The 23,242-nt window shown below is 41.0% G+C and overlaps 1 protein-coding gene across 2 annotated transcripts in view; it reads right to left on the bottom strand.

Moving 5' to 3' along the window:
- PAH (phenylalanine hydroxylase) overlaps positions 1-22,449 on the bottom strand; it is a 70,213-nt gene extending 47,764 nt beyond the window's left edge. Inside the window, exons 1-2 of one of the 2 annotated variants that reach the window (XM_029955061.1) lie at positions 22,297-22,449; positions 16,765-16,872 (exon numbers count right to left, since the gene is read on the bottom strand). In XM_029955061.1, the coding sequence (XP_029810921.1) occupies positions 16,765-16,872; positions 22,297-22,353 (165 nt within the window). In that variant the 5' untranslated portion in view covers positions 22,354-22,449. The remainder of the gene's footprint in view (positions 1-16,764; positions 16,873-22,296) is intronic. The other variant, XM_029955060.1, reaches the window with a different exon arrangement.
- Positions 22,450-23,242: the final 793 nt, after the last annotated feature.

The following is a 23,242-nucleotide window of genomic DNA, read 5'->3' as shown; positions in this document are numbered from 1 at the left end:
TGTTAAAAGCCTAGTGCTGCAAACCTAAGATTTTGGTTTGGTTCAAATAACTAGAGCAGCGGTTGCCAAAAATGTTTACATAAGGAAACCTCCTTTCTTTCCCACATGAAACCCCATAGAATCTCAATAAAAAATATCTCATTAAATTAATAATACAGAAGCAACATTGCCTGGTTTTGAATAGGGTCCACAGGAGTCAGACTTATTGGGTTTAAATCCCTTGGTGTTGGGAAGTGAATCTTTCTCCTTGATTGTTAGTAGCATGGGGTTGAAGAGAAAATATGGATAATTACAATGATGATACTCTTCATTTTGAATTATAATTTGTTTAATGTTTACTTATTTTTGAGAGAGAGAGAGAGAGCGTGGGCAGGGAAAGAGCAGAGAGAGAGGGAGACATATAACCTGAAGCAGGGTTCAGGCTCTAAGTGTCAGCACAGAGTCCGATGCAGAGCTTGAACCCACGAATCATGAGATAATGACCTGAGCCGAAGCTTAACCGACTGAGCCACCCAGGTGCCTCAATAACATTTTCACTTTGGATATCACTTCTCAGTTTAGAATTATGTTCTATGACCTTCCCAACAAACCTTTGAGTAGGTTAAGGGGGATGTAAGAAATGAAATCAGACATGATGGTGCTTTGCCAAAAGCGACTGGAGAGAGAGAGAGACCCATTTTTTTTCAACTTCAGAGTCATGGTGTTCTGACTACACTGCCTTTCCTGCCAGAGATACAGTGAGGATTCTGCAAACACTAGCCTCTATCATTATTACCACTAGTGTGGCAAGCACAAGAAATGGAAACCTCTGGAAACAACAAGCACAACAATAAGTAACCCCATACCGGTCCTCTTCCTGAACTTTCTTCCTTATAATCCCCAAAGGCACATGATGGAGTCATTGTTTACAGGCACCAGCTACAGAGAATATACCTCTGGCAGTGATGGCCAGGTAACCCAATTTGAGGGCCGCAACTAGAGAGTGAGAGAGAAAGAGTGAGAGAGAGAGAGAGAGAAAGAGAGAGAGAGAGCTTATTAAAGGGAAGGCCAGAGAGATAGCAGTTGCTCTGAAGCTTTCTAGACAAACAGAGGTAACTTTCTAAACAAAGCAAAGAGCAATGTCATCCTCTTGGCTCAGAAAGAAAGAGAAGGGATAAATTTCACCGACTATTTGCCTAAGTTGAAAGTTTAAAAGAAGAGATAACAAATTCCTGCCTTGTATAGAGTAGAAGATACATAAAAGCCAAAAACCAAGAGTGGACACACCTCGGGCAGGCTTATTTACAAGAGTACAGCAGGAGTGGAAGGGGTGGGAAGAGGTGAGAGGTGGAAAAAGGGCTGGAAGGCCTGGAAGGGAGACTATAGGCTATTGATGTTCAACACCCACACTCCACCCTCAGCAAAATTGCTTCCAGAGAGAAGCCTCTCACTTTAGCAATAGCCATGAAACAATGTATGCCCCATGACTCAGTTTTTATAATTCTGGAGATCTAACATATGGACAACTTTCATCAAAAGCATAAACTAATCTCCCACTGTAGGAGAATGATTAGGTGAATTGTAGTGGAATCACTTGGTGGAGATTATGCAACCATTGAATAACAAGTAACAATCACAAGCCAATCAACCTGATACACCATTAAGACATTACAAAACAAAGGATGAAAATCACACAATCATTTTGACAAACATAGAAAAAGCATATGACAATATACATCCATTTATCATAAAATCTCTTAACAAAGTAGGGCATAGAAGGAACATACCTCCACATAATAAAGTCCACATACAGCTAAAATCACACTCAACAGTGAAAAACTGAAAGCTTCTCCTCTAAGATCAGGCACAAAACAAAACATGGAAGTCCTAGCCAAGCCATTAGGCGAGAAAAATCATTAAAAGGCATGTAAATTGGAAATGAGGAAGTAAAACGAACACCATTTGCAGATGAATATGCTGCAACATGTAGAAAACCCTAAAGATTTCACCCAGAAACAACTGGAACTAGTAAATAAATTCAGTAAAATGATGGAATATAAAATTAACATTCAGAAATCAATTGCATTTCCATATGGTAATAATGAGCTATCAGGAAAAGAAATTAAGAAAACAATCCCATTTACAATTGCATCAAGCAGAATAAAATACTTAGGAATAAATTTAACCAAGGATGTGAAGAACCTGTACTCTGAAAACTATAAGACATTGATAAAAGAAATTGAAGAAGACACACGGAGAAATGGAAAGGTATACTATGTTTATGAATTGGAAGTTAATATTGTTAAAATGTCCACACCACCCAAAGCAATCAACAGATTAAATGAAATTCCCCTCAAAACACAAAAGTCATTTTTCACAGGACTAGAACAACAAATCCTAAAATTTTTATGGAAGCACAAAAGACCCTAAGTAGCCAGATCAGTTGAGAAAGAAGAACAAAACTAGAAATATTTTATTCCTTGATTTCAAACTATACTACAAAGCTGTTGCAATCAAAACAGTATGGTACTGGTACAAAAACAGACAGAGATCAATGAAAAAGAACAGAAAGCCCAGAAACAAACCCATGCATATATAGTCAATTAATCTATGACAATGAAAGAAGAATATACAATGGGGGAAAGAACAATCTCTTCCATAAATGGTTCTGGGGAAGACTGGATAGCCAAAAGCAAAAGAATGAAACTGGACATATCTTACACCATACACAAAAACGAATTAAAAACAGATTAATGACTTGAATGTAAGATCTGAAACCATAAATCTCCTAGAAGAAAACTTGGCAGTAAGCTCTTTGACATTGCTCTTAACAACATTGTTTGAACCGTCTCCTCAGGCCAGTTCAATAAAAGCTAAAATGAACAAATGGGACTACATCAAACTGAAAAGTTATTGCACAGCAAAGGAAACCAAACAAAAAGGCAACTGAATAGGTGAAGATATTTGCAAATCATATATCCAGTAAGGGGTTAATATCCAAAATACATAAAGAACTTATACAGCTTAATATCAAAAAGCAAATTTCCCAGTTAAAAAGTGGGCAGAGGACTTTAAAGAACATGGTTCCAAAGAAGACAAGAAGCACATGAAAAGATGCTGAGCATCATTAATCATCAAGGAAATGCAAATCAAAACCACCATGAAGTATCACCTCACACCAGTCAGACTGGCTAGTATCAAAATGATAAGAAATAAGTGTTGGCAAGGGCGTGGAGAAAAGAGAATCCTTGGATAGCACTTGTGGGAGTGAAAACTGATACAACCACTATGAAAAACAGTTTGGAGGTTCACCAAAAAATTAAAAATAAAACTACAATACAGGCTAGCAATTCTAGCAATTCTGTATTTATCTGGAAAAAAAACCCCATCAATTTGAAAAGAAATATGCACACTTATGTTTATTGTACTATTATTTACAAGAGCCAAGACATTGAGCAACTTGTGTCCATCAATGGGTGAATGGCTAAAGAAGATAGGGGCATGTGTATATATGTATATGTGGGTGTTTAAGAATATATATAAGAATGTTACTCAACCAGAAAAAAGAGAGAAAAAAATCTTGCCATTTCCAATAACATGGAGGGACCTGGAAAGTATTACGCTAAGTCAAATAAGGCAGAGAAAGATAAATACCATACGATTTCACTTATATGTGGAATCTAAACAAACAAAACAGAAATGGACTCATAAATATGGGAAATAAAATGCTGGTTACCAGAGTGGGGAGGTGGGGGGCAGGAGAAACAGATGAAGGGGATTAACAGGTAAAAGCTTCCAGTTACAAAAAAAAAAAACATATAAGTCATGGGGATATAACGTGCAGTATGAGGAATTAGTCAATACTGTTGTAAGAACTTCATGTTAACAGTGGTAGTCTACGGGCAACAGGCCTACAGACAATTTTGTTTCCTTCCTTCTATTTTTTTAATCATAGTTCAACTTTTCTAAAATCAACACATTACTTTTACAATGGAAAATTAACTTTATTCCTGAAATGATTATAATCATAACTGTAGTAGATAATACTTATGCTGGATATAGGTATGTGATCATTGAAATATATTTTTAAAATTCTCAGGCCCAAAAAAGAGAAAAATACTAGAAAAATGCATCAAAATGAGCTTATTATGAGAGAATATATAACTTCTATTTATCTGCCAAAAGTTTTATAATATTACACATATAATGGGAGTGGGGTGCCCAGGAAGCTCAGTCAGTTGAGCATCTGACTCTTGATTTTGGTTCAGGTCATGATGCCAGGGTCATAAGATCGAGCCCGGCACAGAGCCTGCTTGGGATCCTCTTTCCCTCCACCCTTCTCCCCGATTTGCACTCTTTTGGTCTTTCTCTTTTAAAAAATTTAAAAATAATTGAAAAATAATAGTATGCACATAATGAAAAGGAAAATATATCTTTTAAAATGTGAGTGAAGTTTTTGGCTAAGGACACTCAGCCTAATTCTAAACCATTTCTTTCCTATTTGAATCAGTTTGTTAATAATTAACTCTCAAGTTTGGCATGCAATTTCCTTATTGGAGTTTTTCCAGTTTATCCACGTGGATCCTTAGATACCAATAATTTTGGTTGCTAAGAGAGGCTTTTGAAATGAACCTCCAAACCTGATTATGATCATAATTACCATTTAGTAAATGAATTTTTATTTTTAAGTAAGGGGTCCGTGTAGGTTTACAAATCAACCCATCTAACATTCACCACATTTTGGGTGAGGGGCAAAGAAAGAACTCTGTTAGTCCATATGGAGATCTGGATAGAGGCAAGAAAGGCTTAGAGTTAAACATTTCAAAGACGATTTCATAATTTGTTTAAGAATTGACTGAGGCATTAAAGATAGCTGTGTAACACCTTAATTAATCAGGACTCTTGAGTAGAGGCTGAGGACTCAGAGAAAAATAAATAGAAATGAACAGCCTATTTCAATAAGGATTGGCCAGAAATCCCTTTCTGTTCCCTTTCTTGAGGAAAATCTTTCTAAAGGGAGTTTGGTTAACCAGTGAATAACATTATGATGAAAAATGGATCTGTCCTTCTGGATCTTTTCAAGCATAGGGCCGATTCTTTCCTCCTTAATTTCATTCCTCAAGAAAAGAAGAATGGTATGGTGAAGAGAGTGTGGGCTTTAGAACCAATCTGAGTTCAAGTTCTGGTACAGCAGATCACCACCTTTGAACACATTAGTTGGTCATTCTAAACTTTTGTTTGGTTATGTTTAACGTAAAGATAATCATATTCCCTGGCATCTCAGTAAGAAAAAGGGGAAAGTCCCTTCATACAATTTTGGCTTCACTGCTGGATACCTAGTAAGGACTCCTCTGCCTCTCTCAACTTGGTGTAGATACACATATTCCTGGGAGGCAAAACACATTAGGGGCTTTTTTTGTTTTTTTTTTAATAGTTTATTGTCAAGTTGGTTTCCATATAACACCCAGTGCTCTTCCCCACAAGTGCCCTCCTCCATGTCCAATGAGTTATTTTACCCTTTAATATATACTTTACCCTATGTTTTTTCTCAGGTTCTTTCCTGAGAGCATGTTTCGAAAAGGAAAAGAAAAAGCTGAGGGTATTTTCAGATGGGACTAGACTGGAAAAGGAAAACCTTTTGGACTAACTACATGCTGTTGCCTTAGAGTAAACTTCAATGAAGTTATTTTCTGGCCTATTGCAGAGGTTTTTGGGGGAAACATGAAAGATGTTTGCAAAGAATGCCCCAGATCATTGGTCTCAAGCAAACAGACAGGAGTTTTCAAGATCTCATTTAATCAAGCACCTTCCACGTGCTAAACACTTCCAGGTGTTGGGATACAATAGTGAACAGAGCTGGAAAAATCCCTGCCTTTCTGGAGCTTATATTCTCAAAGCAGGAGATAAACAGTAACTATGAAAAATAAGTAAAATATACATCTTCAGATGGAATGGGGAGAAATAGATCCAGAAAGAGGGATCAGATATCCCAGGGGTGCCATGAAGGTGCTATTTGAAACGGTATGGTCAGGAAGTTCTCAAAAAATACACAAGTGACATTTAAGCACAGACCTGCAGCTAATGAGAGACAAACCATGAGAGAACAGCAAGTGCAAGGGTCCTGGGGCAAGACAGGATACAGTATGACCAAGGAACCCCAAGCAGGCTGGCGTGACTGGAACAGAACAAGAAGGAGGGCAACAGGACCTGGGGCAGAGCAGTAACCAAGAAGGACCTGTCAGCCATTACCCGACTTTTGCTTTTCACGCAGAGTGAGATTAAGAAGCTGTGGAAGGTAATCAGGCAGAGAAGATAGGTTCTGGCAGCTGTTTTAAGAATAGACTGTACGAGGCAAAGGCAGAAGCAGTTTGGAGGCCACTACGCTATTTGGGGTAAAAAACGAGAGTTAGAAGCTTAGACAAGGAGCCTCGTGGAGGCACAGGCACAGCTGTCTATGTATTTTACTGGTCTCTTGTGAGGCGTCTGGGCTCTGGTGAATCAAGAATCTGGAAATTAAACCCACTGGGGTGAACAGGAAACCAAAAACATTTAGCAAAGTGAGCTCCAGATCCTTCCCCACTCTGCTCTGGAGGAAAATTCTCGGACAGGTTCAAGCTGGACCGTTGGCAGGATTCGTCAGCAGAGACTATCTGTTGGGACCCACTCTTGCCTTCTCTGGAAGTATCTCTGTTGTCATCTCGGGGCCTTTTCTTCCTTCAGCCTTCTCCCTCTTTGTCAGATTATTTCTTCTCCACCCTCCCCTCTTATTGAGTTTACGTCCAACTCAGAGGAGACCCCTCTCTGGGGAGAACTGGGGAAGCCACTCAATCTGGGCTTTTCTTGAGGATTTGGAGAAAAGAGTCTTTTTGTCTGTGCGTTCCTCTTTGCATCCCTTTCTTTGCCACCAGAGTCATAAGATCAAAAAGACCTTGCCTCCTGTTTCAGCCCAAGCTACTGAAGACCAATCACAACTCCTGTGACATAGTGTGTCATGGCACTCTTTAAATTGTTACCATGGGAGATCATACTTCATAATAAAAGTTCAAAACGTAAGCTCTGTGTTGCTATTTCTCAAACACGTCCAGTTCTAAACCCCGAAGCAGCTAAAAAAACAGCACCAATTTTCAATTAGAGGCTCTTCTAGTCAATACAGTCATCTGACCTGAACAAAAAGTTTAGTGCAGCACCATTTGTATGGATAAACAATGATCATGACCCAAATATTCCACCAACAGGAAAGGTCAGGTATAGTCACCCACTGAATATACAGAAGGCAGAAATAAACAAGCCAGAAATCACAGGCAAATCTCTCAAAAACAATGTTTGCCACTCTCTCATCAGGAAAGAAAACTTCAAAAAGAGAGTTGCAATATGATTGCAATTTTATGGAGAGTCAAAGCTTGCAAAACTATGCCGTAGATCACTAATGGGTGGCTCCATCCAGCAAAGCAAAAAAGATAAGTGGGAGGAGCATTGAATTCAGATTAATAACTACTCGCAAAGAGGAAGTTCATGGGGAAGGGTACCCAGGGGCTTCAGTCATTTATGCAGTGTTTCATTTCTACACATTCAGAGAAACTTCTCTAGTAATGGACTATAGAAATGATCCCTTTGCAATGTTTCATTTCTTAGGCAAGGAGTGAGTTACATGGGTGTTCTTTACATCAGTATCTGTACTGGGGGCTTTAAAGAAAATTCTAAAAGTCATCTGGGTGGTAGGAAGTTTTTTCCTCCAGTGGAACTCAAAGCTCATCTTATTTTGATGAAAGAAGCAATGTTCCAGTGAACACTGGACTGCTCACGACTGCTCCGGACCTAAGCCCAGAGGGGTAAAGGCAGCCCTTGTGGCTCATTCTAGATCTACTCCGCTCGACAGGCCCAGGGGTCACAGACGTGACCGTAAAGTCCAGACTTGAGAGAAGTAAACATTGAATATCTGCTTAGATGTCCCCTCTGCACCAGCCTCCGTCCCCAGGAATGCTGAGGCAGCGAGATGGAAAGGATTTGAGGATTCTGTGGCCAGAACACTTTGTTCACTCACGGCCAGTCATTTGTTTCTTTGTTCTAGAACAAACTTCTCCTTTCCTCTCCCCTGGTCACCCCGTTCAAGATTGAGCTTAAACATTATGTCTGCAAGAAACCTTCCCTGGCTGACTCTATCTCATGGAGCCCTGAGCTTCTGTAATTTCTGTGAGGGCACAGAATGACTGTCTGGCTCACCCCAGTCTCCCCAGCACCTGTATAGGGTCTGACAACGGTAGATACTCAAAAAATATTAATCGAACACACAAATGAGAGAGGATGAGCTCACTGAATATCCGATGGGGAAAAGGCATGGGTCAGCTGGGCAGAGGCAGAGCACAGGAAGCGAACATGACAAACACTGACTAGGCCTTTTCATTTGTTTCCAAAAGCCTGGGCTACTGTGAAAACCGAGAGTGAACTTTGAGGCACTTCTGGCTCTGAGTATCTGGCCTTGGGCAGCTGGCTTAGTTGGAACCTCTGCATCTCTATCAACTACATGATGCTAAGTGAGCATCCCCATGAACTTCAGTGCTCTAGATATCCATGTATCTGCTTGTTCCCTTCCCTAGAGGATCATGGGTAAGGTGATTTGTGGAAAGCTGGCCAGTGGAGGGAGACCTCTTTGCAACTTCCCCAGGGAAGGCATCTAATTTTATAGCCCATTACTAAGCTACTTGCGGCAAAGACTCTCAGGAGACTATTTTTCTAAGAAGGCGCAGGACATGAGCTAGTATAGGCTACAAATACAGAGAGCTACAGAAAACATTTAAATAAATGCATAAAGAATTGAAAGTTAGAACAACTGAAGACAGGGGATGCTGGCAGGGCAGCAGGTAGAAGCTTTGGTATTTTCCTAATTGTTGGACCCCATTCACCAAAGTATCTGCTTTGCTCCTTCACCACCCAGACAACATATATAAACACAGTACTTCTGTATCTTTATGATAAATCCCAAACCGATTGTGTTACATTCTGATGTAGTTACTGGCTGAGGTTTACAAGGACACAAGTCCACTGCCGGGCAACAGCTTAATGGAATGGTGACTTTGGTGCTAATCACCTGAGGAAAGGAATAGGATCTCCAGCAAGGAATGAAGCCTGGCGATGCTGGGACAAATCTGCCCTCACTCTGCAGATCTCGCTTCCTGTTAGAGGGGGTGTGATGTCTGTATGTGCTCTCGGTCACTCGGGTTAAGAAAGTTTTCACCCTATGGAGTCAGGCCAGGGGGCCACATGGTCTAGGCTCACATGACTGTTAGTCTTTCATTTATTACTCTGAGCATATAAGATTTAGTTCAAAGTCCCCGTTGCCTCTCTGCTACCAGGCGTCAAAGGATTAAACATGGACAGGACCCCCGCAAAGGATTCACAGGGTACAGGTGATTCTTCCATACGGAATGTTCTTTCTCCACTGCCAGTCCTGGGAGAGCTGGAGAGATATTTATCCTTTGTCTCTATTAAGGAAAGGTAGGTTTATTTGTACCATCACGTTTGCTTTGATTCTGCCCTGCCTTTTGCTGGCTGTTTTCATAGTAGTAATGCTTGAAACTAATGCCTTCTAGCACCCTTCTACCATAGAGATACTGCCTTTATGTGACTTGAAATATGCTTCTTGTAATTTCTACACCTTGCCCTCTTACCTCGGAAGTAAAGTAAGTAGGATTTTTCTTCCATAGTCGTCCTTCAAATATTTTGGAGGAAAAAAAAGAGACTTCATTGGCTCATCTTCCCTCTTCAAGACAAACAATCCTAATCTTTTAACTCCTTTTCATATTGCCAAGTATTTAAGAGTCCCTGAAGTTCTAAGCACTCTAAAAATGTGGTGCATAGAATGAGAGTTAATATTTGGGATTCTCTCTCTCTCTCTCTCTCCCTCTCTCTCAAAACAAACCTAAAAAAAAAACAAAACAGCTTGTGTTTAAAAAAAATAAAAATAAGGAAACAAAGCTACCAAGGGATAAATAATTTTTTCAAGGCCATCCAGCTCATAGGTGGTGCAATGGGGTGTTGAACTCAGTTTGGTTCCCAACGGTATACCCTTACCCCAGTCTTATTTTTTTTAATGTTTTTATTTTATTTGCAATACAGAGAGAGACAGAGCATGAGAGGGGGAGGGGCAGAGAGAGAAGGAGACACAGAACCGGAAGCAGGCTCCAGGCTCTGAGTTAGCTGTCAGCACAGAGCCTGACGTGGGGCTCAAACCCATGAACACGAGATCTGACCCGAGCCGAAGTCGGAGGCTTAACCGACTGAGCCACCCAGGCACCCCATACCCTTACCCCAGTCTTGTTCTAGTCCTCAGGGCCCCAAATCTAGGTTACAACTGACGGTCTGGAGCTTATAACTCTAAAACAGCATAAACTTAGTGGAACACTCGTGCCTGCAAAAATGTTAATAGGCTTTCCTTGAACAAGACCTCCTGGCCAAATACATTTGGGAGATACCAAGCAACATAACATTGGATACATTTCCTCTCTGAAGGGCTTCTTGGAGTCTTTAATATGTTTACATGTACAGTGGATTTCCAAAATCTAAATGGAGAATTTTCCAGACATATTCACCCTCAGAACTCATTTCTACTACAACACCTACTAAAGTGTAGAATGTGACAGACTATTGTTTAGGAAACACTGCAGAAAGGATACATTTCATTGGCTTTTCTTTTTTTTTATGTGTGGGTTTGTTTTTTTTTTTTGAGAGAGAGAGAGAGAGAGAGAGAGAGACAGCATGAGCAGGGGAGGGTCAGAGAGAGAGGGAGACACAGAATCTGAAGACAGGTTCTAGGCTCTGAGCTAGCTGTCAGCACAGAGTCCGATGCGGGGCTGGAACCCACGAACCGTGAGATCATGACCTGAGCCGAAGTCGGAGGCTCAACTGACTGAGCCACCCATGTGCCCCAGCTTTTCTTTTTATTACCTTTCATTTCATTATACATGGTCCAGAAGTTCAGTGTCAATGACACAATTTAGGGGGTTTGTCTGTATTTCATCTAATACTTGTTCTTATGCCTCATTCACAAAGATATCATGAGCGATATAAATACACAAACATGCTCTGGCCACCATAATCTCTCTGCTCTACCAACCTACTTTGCTTTTCTTTAATGGCCCTGCCCCAACTCTTGGTCATTGTCATTTGCCTGTGAATACTCACCAACTATATTAAGTCATTTATTCTAGATTTTTAACTTTGTTTTGGAGAGAAAAATTAAAAATCAAGGCTCTGACTCTCTCTAGTCTTCTAACAGCCTTCTCATCACTATTCCTTTCCCAAGATTTCTGTAGGATTCATAGATCACACATGGAAGGGATAAAGGAAAAGACATTGTATGAGCATCTTCTGTAGACTCAACTCGTATCATGCATTTTATGTAGCATGTAAAATTTCATAGCCCCCTGGAGGTGTAGATCATTAGCCCCACTTTACAGATGAATAAACACAGGGACTTGTGTTAAATTATCTGCCAAAGTCAATGATATCTGAGACCTAAACTGCACAGTACAAAATTGATGTTCTTTATAAGCTTTGTATCACAACATGTAGCTAGTATGCTAGTTGGAACTATAGATAGGAACTCATCTAAAGGCAAATGAGTGAGCTCTTGAATTCTCATGAAGTCTTGGCCCCAGAAAGCTCCCTAATTAGCCTGCTGGGAAGTACCAGATGGATGACAGGATAAAGTGACTTCGCCAAGGACCCAGATCCTGAAATACTAAAGCCCAGCCATGTTTATCTTGGTTTTCAATACTTTATTCCAGCATTCCCAGTTCAAAGACCATTCTCTTGAAAAGAGTGCATGCAAAATAAAGACCATGTTGTTTTGTTTTCTCATAAATATCTGATAAAAATGGTAAGCCTGGCATTTTAGAATCCTCGTCAATTTCTGAGGTTCTACCGCATTATGTGTTTACCTTAGACAAGCTATTGCTCTCACTGAACTTTAGTTTCCTTGTCTCCAAAATGGGTACTGTATCACCCACCTCCACCAGATTATTTAATTTATGGGAAATATGAAAACATTATGTGTATTAAATATGATTTATTTCATGGAAATAGTCCTTGGTGACAGTTTCCCGGCAACAGCTTAGAGCACCGGTTCTCATTCCTGATTGCGCATCAGAGTCATCAGTGGAATTTAAGGAAAACTCAAGAATTAACAAACAAAATCTAAAACTCATAAAGGAAATGACTGAACATATTAATCACAGTAGAATTTGGAAGTTCAGTATGACAAATAATAAGATAAGCACAAGAAAAACAAAAAGACAGGGAGAAAATATTTGTCACAAACAGGATGGTATTCAGAGTACATAAAATGTTAAGAAATCAGTTAGGAAAAGATAAATTTGCAGCAGAAAAAGATTAAAACCTGAATGGAGAAATCACAATTTACAAAAGAATAAAATCCAAATCATGGAAAATAAAAAGACACCCCATCTTTTCACTCATAATCAGAGAAATGAAAATTGAAAATTAAAACAATAAATTACCACATTCCATGGTGCCTGGGTGGCTCAGTTGGTTGAACATCCCAACAACAGCTCAAATCATGATCTCACAGTTCATGAGTTTGAGCCCCACATCAGGCTCTGTGATGACAGTCGGGAGCCTGCTTCAGATTCTGTGTCTCCCTCTCTATGCCCCTCCCTTCCTCACACTCTGTCTCGCTCTCTCTCTTTCTCAAAAATAAACATTAAAAATTTAAAAAATAAATCATCACATCCCACCCATTATACTGTTCATATTTAAAAAGCAATAAAATGCAAATAAGTTTAGAAGTATAGAGAAATACATATTCCCTCAGTGAACTAATGGGAGCATAAATTGTTAAAGATCATTTGGAGACCAACTTAGTCATTTCTTTTAAAACTAAAAAAATGTCCATGACCTAGGACCAGCAATTGAAATTCTAGCTATCTACCCTAGAGAAATATTTTCACATCGTATCCAAAAAAAAAAAGAGAGAGAGAGAGAGAGAACAAAGTACCGCAGAATGGTCTGTGACTTCAGAAAGTAAGAAACACCCATAGACACCAAAAATCGAGGACTGGATAAATAAAATATGGCCCATGCGTTTTAAGAACTACTCTTCAGAAGTTGTTCTTAACCTAACTCTTATAAGTCTCAAAAACACTGCATTCAGAAAAAAAATCTATAGCAATTTTTCTCGGACACTTAGTGTGTAACGTCCCTGAGGGTTTTACATGTATTAAGTCATTTGATCCTCAGGTCTGCTCTTTGAAGCAAACACTATCACTTTTATGAGAAGCTGAAGCACAGACATGTCAATCGACTTTCCCAAAGCCAGAGCTCTCTCTCCAGAATCCATGCTTTTGACGGCTCTACTCAACTGACCCAAAGAGGCTGCAAAACAGTGTGCACAGGCCTTACGGGTTAGTACCAGTATCACTTTGTAAAGGACTGAAATACGGGAAGAAGTATACTAAACTCATATGAATGCTGCCTGGGCCAGGAAGTTTGCAGCACGATGGGATTGACGGGAGAGCAGGAAGGACTACAGCAGTAACGTTTATGTTGTATTTCTTTTTTTAAGAAACAGTAGGTTAATTTGTAATTTTTGAAACCTTAATCAAACATGAAACAATGAAAGTGAACTTGTCAGAATGTTAAAGTGGTTGACATGGATGAGGGATTCTAAGGGTAGTTATTCTTCTTGCACTTTGATACACTTTTCAATTTGAAAGAAAGAAAGGATACTTGTCAGGGAGCCTGGGTGACTACCTTACGCGTCTGACTTCCTCTCGGGTCATGATCTCAAGGGTCATGAGTTCCAGCCCCACATCGGGCTCCCTGCTGTCAGCACAGAGCCCGTTCAGAATCTCTATCCCACCCTCTGTCTGCCCTTCCCCTGCTTGTGCTTTCTCACTCTATCTCAAAACTAGAGAAACATTTTAAAAAAAGAGTGACTGGTGACAGATCACTTTCCCCAAAGAATAGGAGAGAGGTGCCAGGATATTTGCATTTAAAAAACTTCTGGAAGTTTTCAGGTGTGCAGGGACAGCTGTATTTGGGAGAGGTGTGGGGCGCTAGAGACAGCTCATGGCTTTGAAATCCAGGATCCCATGTCCCTGCACGTTTGCTGTGTGATTTTGAACAAATTCCTCAGCTTCTCAGAACCTTAGCTCCTTCGTGCATAAAATGGAGTTGAATGGGAACCAAATTAAGCATTTTCCATATCTGGTTTATCACAGACTTTGGTTCCACAGATACTAGAATTTGATTTTCTATCTTCCCTCAACACTTTGAATAATTGTAACTTAACTGTGCATGTTACCAGGTTGTTAAGAAGGGTAGAAGGAATGCTGACCTATATAATGTCTAGAGCAACTTCCAAAATATATTTGGGGGAAAAAATGGACACACATTAACAAAAAAATACCCTTCACCAATCACTATACAGAGACCTCTGTTTCCTCTTCTGTGAATGTGAAGAATAACATCACTTTTTGACCATGGTCTTTTAGATTTGGGACAATGCTTTAAAAAGTTCACCCAGAGTACACACACACACACACACACACACACACACACACACACCCTTTGGGTGCATTTTATCTAGTCCTGGTAACTTAGTTACTTGTGGTTTATTCATTATGAAAACATCTTGTTAATTTACTATTATTTAGTTTATTAACTGATTAAGGCCTGACCTCTCAAGGGGAAAATGCTGATTAACTGTAAAACACAAAGGCTAAAATGTTGCATAAGAGCATTTTACGGATGCATTCTCATGAACAGTTTGTCATGTAGAAAGTCCTCTGTCTCTCTTCTCTGTACTCCTCTCTTGCTCTCACCAGGCAGACCTTCCCCTACCCAGCCTACCCCTGCCTCCTTTGGATAACCTAGTTCAGTGTTTTCAAAAATAGACTTTAGATTTTAGATTTATAGAAAAATTGAAAGGATATTTTGAAAATTTTCCATACACTCTGTACCCAGGTCCCTCTATTATTAGCATCTTATGTTCATGTGGACTGTGTTACAGTTAATGTACTAATACTAATGCATTTTCATAAATGGAAGGCTATAATGTATTTGAATCTTTTAAGTTTATACCTAATGTCCTTTCTTCTGTAGTAGGACCTCATTCCAGACACCACAGTACATTTAGATGTTACATTCCTTTCGGCTCCTCTTGATTGTGACAATTCCTCAGACACTTATTGCTTCTGAGGACCCTGATAGTTTTGAGGAGTACGGATGGGTCAGGTATTTTGCATAATGTCCTTTACCTGATATTTCTCTGATGTTTTTCTCATAGCTAGACTGGGTTATGGTTTTAGGGGAGGAAGACCACAGAGGTAAAGTGTCATTTCCATCATGTCCTCTCAAAGGTTCATACGCTCTACATGACTCATCACTGCTGATATTGACAGCATCTAAGGAGTGCGTGGACTCTTCTTCAGTGAGTACAGAATATCTACTTATATTATTTGTAATTTTTCTGCATAAGACACGTGTCTATACCCCATTTATTTATTAACTCAGTCACCAGATATGATTTTATTAAAGGACTGGGGGTAAAAATTAATTCGTTCAAAAATATGCCTTCTTCACTCTTCCCCGCTCTCTTTCCCCCTTCCTCTCCCCATGGTCCCCTGCCAGGTCTCTCCTGTTAGACCTATGAATGCAAACATATGGTATCTATCCTTCTCTGCCTGACTTATTTCGCTTAGCATGACACCTTCGAGGTCCATCCACTTTGCCACAAATGGCCATATTTCATTCTTCCTCATTGCCATATAGTACTTCATTGTATATATATACCACATCTTCTTGATCCATTTATCAGTTGATGGACATTTAGGCTCTTTCCACTGAATACTGAAAACGAACCATGGACTGAAGAGGGAGGGGGAGGGGGGGAAGGGGTGATGGTCATGGCGGGGGGCACTTGTGGGGAGAAGCATTGGGTGTTATATGGAAACCAATTTGACAAACTATTATAAAAAATTTTAAAAAGGAATGCCTAGAAAAGGCAAATCGATATTGACAAAATGTATATCAGTGATTGCATAGGGCTGGGAGAACAGGAAAACTGGGATACTTAAGGAATATGGAGTTTCTTTGTGAGGTGATAGTATTGATTTAAAATGGACTCTGATAGTGATTGAAAATATACTATAAACTACTGAATTATACATCTTAGGTGGATAAATTATATGGTGTGCAAATCATGCATTAATAAAATTGTTTTTTAATAATAAAAAATATGCCTTCTTAAATTCAAGGACAAAAAAAATTTTTTTAAAAAGCCTAATTTACTTTGCTTGTATTTAAATTTAATTTCATTCTTAAGTGAACATTTAATATATATAACACTGGTCTGTAGAGGATGTAAAGATGTCTGAGCCCAGGTTCCTGCCTGAGGAAACAGACCCAGACAGAAAATGTGTATGTCTAACCAGGCAAATAAGTGCTGCAGTTAAAAGTAAAGTGCTTTGGGAACACTGAGAAGATAGTAATTAATTCAAGAAAGCTCGATAAAAGAAGTCTGAAATCAGGGCCAGCTTCCTGTGTGTGCATCCAGCGATTCTGAACGATTCTGACTATGAATGGAGAAACTGAAGCCCAGAGAGAATGAAAGACTTCACTAAAGTCATACAGCTGGTTAATGTGAGCGCCCGAGCTGAAAAGCAAATCTTCCAGTTCCAGATCCCATGTTCTTATTATCACTGTATCCAACCAGGAAATAACACAGAAGTTTGCTATGCATTATCCAAGGCGGAAATGAATACTTACCTCAAACAAGCGCAAGACTTTGGCGAGGGCCCCAACTTCCTCTTTGAGAGAGAAGATCAGTGATATGGCACCATTTGGGTTGGAATTGTCTTCAATATAGCTTGTTTCCTACAAGATTAAGTGCTCCTGGTTAAGAGGTTTTCCTGTATGATATGTCCCATTCTGAACATGGAGCCTGTTTGGGATTCTCTGTCTTTGTCTCTGTCTCTCTCTCTCTGTCTCTGTCTCTGTCTCTCTGTCTCTCTGTCTCTCTCTCTCTCCCTCTGCCCCTCTCCCCTGCTCACACTCTCTGTCCCTAAAATAAAATAAATAAAAATAAGATTTAAAAACATGATGGAAATATTGTAAACACACAAGAATGACTTGTTGGCCTTTGGCAAAGATCCCAGGGAAGCATTATGCTCTGGAAAGCACTGTCCTGTAAGCTGGAATCTTAAGATACCCAATTATTGAAAAAGTCACAAAATACATAAAAGTAACACAAATAACCTACCAGAAGAGGGATGTCTTAAACTATATAGCAAAGTATGTCAAAGACCTAGCACTTTCTACCTGCACATGACAGCAAACTAATGTGGGAGTAGGGTTGACATTTCAAGGTTTGCTGAAACCTTTAGAAATTATAAAATCAAGTTTTACAATAATAATATACAAAGCGCCATCTGTGCCGACAAATAAACAGCATGGACCTCAAACTAGGGAGAAAAAAACCATGCAGAACAATTATTCTCTTAAAAGCAAGTTAGTGAAATTAGTAGAATGGATGTTACATCATCTTAATGAGAAGGCTGTGCCAGGCGGATTCTACCAGTGACTTGGCATAATAAGCCTTGCATGAATACTGATGACCCTCCAGATGAAAGTCTTTTCATTCAGAAAATCCAGACTTTTCCAGAACCTCCCCCAAAACAAAGATATGGGGTAACCAATTCCTTATTTTGCAGATGGAGAAACCATGGGCCAGAGAGAGAAAGGTGTGACTCCTCTGAAATGGTGGAGGGCAGCAAGTTGATAACCCAGGCTCCAAAATTATCAGCAGATTTAATTAGAGAGGGCTTCAGATGACCTGGAAGGCTGAACTGTTACATATCCCTATATGGACCATGATATAACCTTTCTTAAAAAAAATTGTTTTGTCTTTTTAAAAAATTCCAGTAGAGTTACTCTACCATTTACTAAGAGCCTATAATGTCCCAGACATTATAATAAGCACTCAATTTGGAGTCTCTCATTTAATTTTGATACAATTTAGGAGGCAGATTTTATTATCCAGCACGTGTCTGCTTTTACTGATGACAAAATGAAGTCTCAGAGATAGGCGGTCAGCGATGGGGTCAGGGTGGGACCCCATGCATTTAAGCTCAGCATACATACATGAATCAGGGCTTCTTATAAGACTTTGTCCTGCCTCTCCCTCTTTTAAACCCTGCCACAGAAAAGCAGAGGAGTCTCTGACATTCCTCTTCTTCCTCCCAGAGAACGCTGAGCCCTTAGCCTTTTCTGGTTTCCTTGAAATGACAAAAGATTTCCATTTATGGTTCACTTGGCAACATTTTCTCCTGTTGGCCTCCAAGAAAGTAATACATTCCAGATATACCTCAACAGGTGACACCCATGACTGGGGCAATTCAGACCTGAATGTACCTGGGCTCCAAACTCTGTCACCACCGCCTTCCTGCTCCTGTACATGTTCAAGTCCTATCTGACCTCTAGAAATGACCTTGGAATTCAAGTCCTCCTTTTGTTCCTACTGCAACCATGCTAACCCAGCTTTTAGCGATCAGTATCGATCTGGTTCTAACAGAATTTTGCTTGTGTCTTTCTACTACTCAGAATTGCCCAAAAGCTCCCCAAGGCCAGTGGGAGAAAACACCTCTTTCTGATATTCAAGAGTTCCTTGGTACCTTATCTCCCGAGGCCCACCCATAGGCAAACTATCTCTCTCCTTGCCTTCTCAGCTCAGTAGACTATATGCCTACACCGGCCTCCCCTCTCTCCTTTCAAATATCTTGGGCTGCCTCTAAAGCCTCCTTGACCTATTGATTCCATTTCACTTCTGATGTCCAAGTGGGACTTGACCAGCAGAGCTGGCCCTGTCTTTAGTTCCACCCCCTTATTTTGTAGGTGGGAAACTATGGGCTAGAGAGAGAAAGATGTGCCTCCTCTGAGGTCACACGGGTGGTAGGGAACAGGTTAACAACCCAGGCTCCTAAGTATCATTCTGTACAATTCCTTCTGCTATGTGCATTATATCCATATTAAGGCCTCTGTGTCTTGCAGACCAGTTATCCAATACCACTCCTGAGAGCCTACACTAAGCCATACCTGCCCCCCTTCACTTTCCTCTTTCCCTAGGTTCACTTTCTAGATCAGATTGTCAATGAGTGTTCCTTGTTTCTCATTCCAAAATTACCTGAGGAGTCTTGGATCAAATGCAGATTCCCGGGCTTTGCCCTAAGTAGGATCTTAGAATCTGTGTTTTCAAAAGATCTCAGGTGATCCTTAACCATGGAAGATTTTGAAACCACTAATAAATACACAGCATAATTTTTAAAATTGTGACTTTTCCCAAATATGTCTGCAAATTCACTTTTGCCATGTGAAAAGGTACTACTCTTTATTGTTATGAATATTAATAATAGGATTTGGGATTGAATGAATCCCCACTATGTGCCAGGAGCCATACTTGGTGCTTTTTATATTTAACAAACATCCTCCTTGGCAGCAACGAGTGCTATTATAAAAATCTACAAGTAATAGCTCATCTGGTCTTCACAAGAGCCCCATGAAGTGGGTGATGTTATTCTGCCAATGAGGAAATAGAGTCTTGCAAGCCTAACTGGATTGTCCAAAGTCACGTCCTCAATGAGTAGCAGAGCCTGGATTTGAACATGGGCCAACAGTTCCAAAATCCTTATTCTGCCTCCCAAGGGAGACAATAAATATCTCCCCTTTACAAAACTTGAGGGACTTTAAACGAAAAGAAACTCAAGGAAGTTTGTGAAAGAAGGTAGCCTTGGGTAGATTCTGATTTCAACATTGCTGTGTTGATCCAGCATGAGACCTTGTGCAAGTCTCTTCAAGAATATATTTGCATTGGCTCATCATCTATGTCTTATTTGTTTCCAAAAAGCATATGAGTTGGCTTAGATACACGTGTAGACCCAGGATGGGTAAAGTAGAGAAAAGTAGCTCAGAAACTAGATAGGAAGAAAACGAACTTTACTAGCACCCAGGAAAGAAAGAATTTTGATCATTGGACAATATGTTTAATAGCAGAAATACATTCTCTATGGTTGTGTCTAATAAATACATTCTGTTATCTTTGGAAAAGAGAATTTTCCAAAATTGCAAATAACATTCTTTAGCAAGGCATTCTAGGAGCACCTTCAATCTTAGGGTCATGGCAGGAGGCCTGTATTTGCATGTGTGATTACATGCATACACATCCACAGTGTAAGACAACTGAAAACAAGACACAGACATCCTCCCATGGACACGCTATGCCCCATACTCCAGCATGTTTCTACAGGAGGAAGACGTGATGTGGACGAGCATCCAGGGTGTTGAAGTGAGATCTACATTTGAACTCTGGCTTCACCATTCAGAGCTATGATTTCTGAGTTCCTCTCATCTTGTATTCCACTGCCCTGTTTTCTTTTTCTTCATGGCCCTTTTTCTCCATGAAATTATTTGTTCATTTGATGAGTTTTGTATTTTTTTCCTCCACTAGAATGTAAGTTTCACTAGCACAGAAATTTTGCTGTGCGTGGCACACTGTAGGTGCACAGTGAGTCTACTGGGTGAATGAATGAGCCAAACGTCTCTTGCAGGGTTGTTGTGCCTGCTGCATGTATAGAACACCTGACATATCACACGCCCTGCAGCCTTACAGCAGCATTACCTCCAGCCCGTGCTGTTCGTCTAGGTCGGGAGCTTCGAGAAGGCATAAACTATGTCTTTCTTGCAGACTGTCAGAGGTGGAAGGAATCCTTAAGACAATTCCAGTCCAACCCGCCCCCCACATCCTCGGTTTTAAAAATACCAAACTGAGCCTCTTCACCCCAGTTAGATGACTTCACCAATACACAGCTCCAGTAAACCAAAGGCAAGAGCCCATGTCTCCTGACTCCGTGTCCAGCCCTCCACCACAGTGCAACTATCCCAACTGCTGTGCTTGATTCAATGCCTGTGTCTCTTGCCAATGTTCCCTACACATTTTGTTGAACAAATCAGTTCTGGCTAGACACTGTGTTCCAGGAACTGTGCTAAGAGCTTTACAGACACTATTTCATTTTATTCTCATCCTAACCCTAGGATGTGGTATTTTTATCCCAATTTTTCAAATGAATAAACCTGCAGCTTTGCAAAGTTAAGTACCCTGCTTTCAATGCAAAGGTATTGCCAGGCATGCTGTAAACTCTCTTTTTTACCCTCAGTCATCATAATCTGTGGTTCTCAATCTTCTAAGTGTTCTATGAATAAAGCTTTAAGCCCCCATGGCTCCCTCACCAGATCATAGCCCCTAACTTCCCCCCACAGTTGTGGGGGCCCCACTGCCAGCAACACCAGGACTGAACGAGGACCGGAGCCAGAATCTATTCTGGGGTCTGACATCCACACCGTCCCTCCTCAACACAAACTGTCTCTCAAGCACTACATGGCATTTTCAAAGGAAGTGTTTCTCACAGGACTCAATACAAAAGTCAGTCCAAAGTTCTGTGGTCTCTCTAGTTATACTCGAACATTAACCATCCTCTCTCCTCCAGCCTCTGTTCTCTCTCACTAACCCTATAAATGACAGGTGTTTGTAAACTCATGTTATCTCCCAGGGCCGGGCTTTAAGTCTGAACCCCATAGTCTACAAGTGTGCTAAGTCAATTAAAGAATGCATTCTGCCATTTTTCACCTCAAGAGAAAGGCAGCAGGGCCCGGAGAACAGAATACACCCTGAGCATTATCCCCAAGTCACATTTAGGGTTCTCTCACATTCCAAGTCTAGGGCTAAGTCTTGTCATTTTCCTCTCTGTTTAATTTTGTCCTTCCCCAGGCCGGAGTAAGTCCAAGACTTCTTCATGCCTCGGTTTCTCCCAAGGGTAAAAAAAAAAACAACAACAATTTTTACAATTTTGAAGCATGGCTGAGAGCACTTCATAAACATCACAGGAGAGAAGATCTAGAAGACGCCCATCTCCTGTACCAGATCATTGAGAACCAGCCCCTTCACTGTAGGAAAGAGAAAGCGGGCAACAGAGAGGGACAGTGACTTGTCACAAGACACACAGCTAGTTGGGGGTAGCTCTGGAAGCCATATCCCCAAGTCCTAAAGCAGTGCTCTTTCCCTGAAAGCCACACAGGACAGATGTCCTTCCCTCGGGAGGACATGTAGTCTCTGCTGCCTTCCTGGACATTTACATAGTCCTCAAATTAATTCAGGCTTCTCTGTGAGCTTAAGACAGTAGGAAAGAACAACATTTCTCAGACCCTTTCCTGCGTCCCTCCCTGCGGCAGCTGAGGCCAGCCCTGGCTCACCTGCCCGAAAGACAGTTTCCTGCCAATGCCTCGGTTTTCCAGGACCACAGCCGACATGCTGGCTCCCAGCGCCAGGGAGGTCTCTAACTCTGGGGTGTCGGAGTTTTGCAAACAGCACCTGCTGCAGAGGTTTTTAACCTGGTGTTAGGAGGAGAGGAGAGATTCCAAGGATGTCTGTCCTCTGCCACTTAACGGCCACAGTACAGCCCCGGGGGCGTTGTCCTGACGCAGTAGGCTCTGGGTCACCTGGCCCGACCGCTCGGAGGTGAGGGTGTGGCGGACACCGGGAGGCCTGACTTGGCTGCCCGCCCTCAATGGGGCATGGGGCCACCTCCGCGCTGGCGATTGGGCAGGGTTGGCACCTCCGGGACGCAGGAGCACGGGAAGCGGGTTCTCTGCAGTGCGAATAACCCTGCGATCTCCTGATGACAAAAAATTGTAAGAAGTAACCCTTTCTTCCCCACCCGCCCTCCCCATAGGAGCACAGCCAGGATCTCGTGGCAGGCGGGGTCCTTTCTAAAAACCATTAAGCCAACCGACTTTCTGTGCTTTGACTTCACAAAGCTACCTGGAGGTGGTGACATTGTGAAAGCTGAGCACAGCAGCTAAAGGGCAAAGCTAAGAGGCAACTTGGGATGACAGCATTCAGAGCCCTCGAGCTGGTAACTTCGGGGAGCGCCCAAAAGAGGGGATGAGCCACCTTGCCAGGATGCTGTGAGAATAGGAGTAAGAATACGGAGGCAACACCTTACACATTGAGTACGGTTCTTCCCATATAGTTAAACACTCAGTAAATAGAAGATCTTGTTTAAAAGTATGTGACAACAGATAATCATGGAGCACTTGTGCTGTGTGCCGGGTGGGATTTGAGGCACTGAGGATAAAGCAGTGAATGAAAGAGAGGACCCCGCCTCCCCTGCCAAGCTGCCATTCTGTGAGCGAAACA

Source organism: Suricata suricatta, chromosome 10 (genome assembly GCF_006229205.1).
Source record: "Suricata suricatta isolate VVHF042 chromosome 10, meerkat_22Aug2017_6uvM2_HiC, whole genome shotgun sequence".
Classification (NCBI taxonomy): domain Eukaryota; kingdom Metazoa; phylum Chordata; class Mammalia; order Carnivora; family Herpestidae; genus Suricata; species Suricata suricatta.
This window is presented reverse-complemented; position numbering and strand designations above follow the sequence as displayed.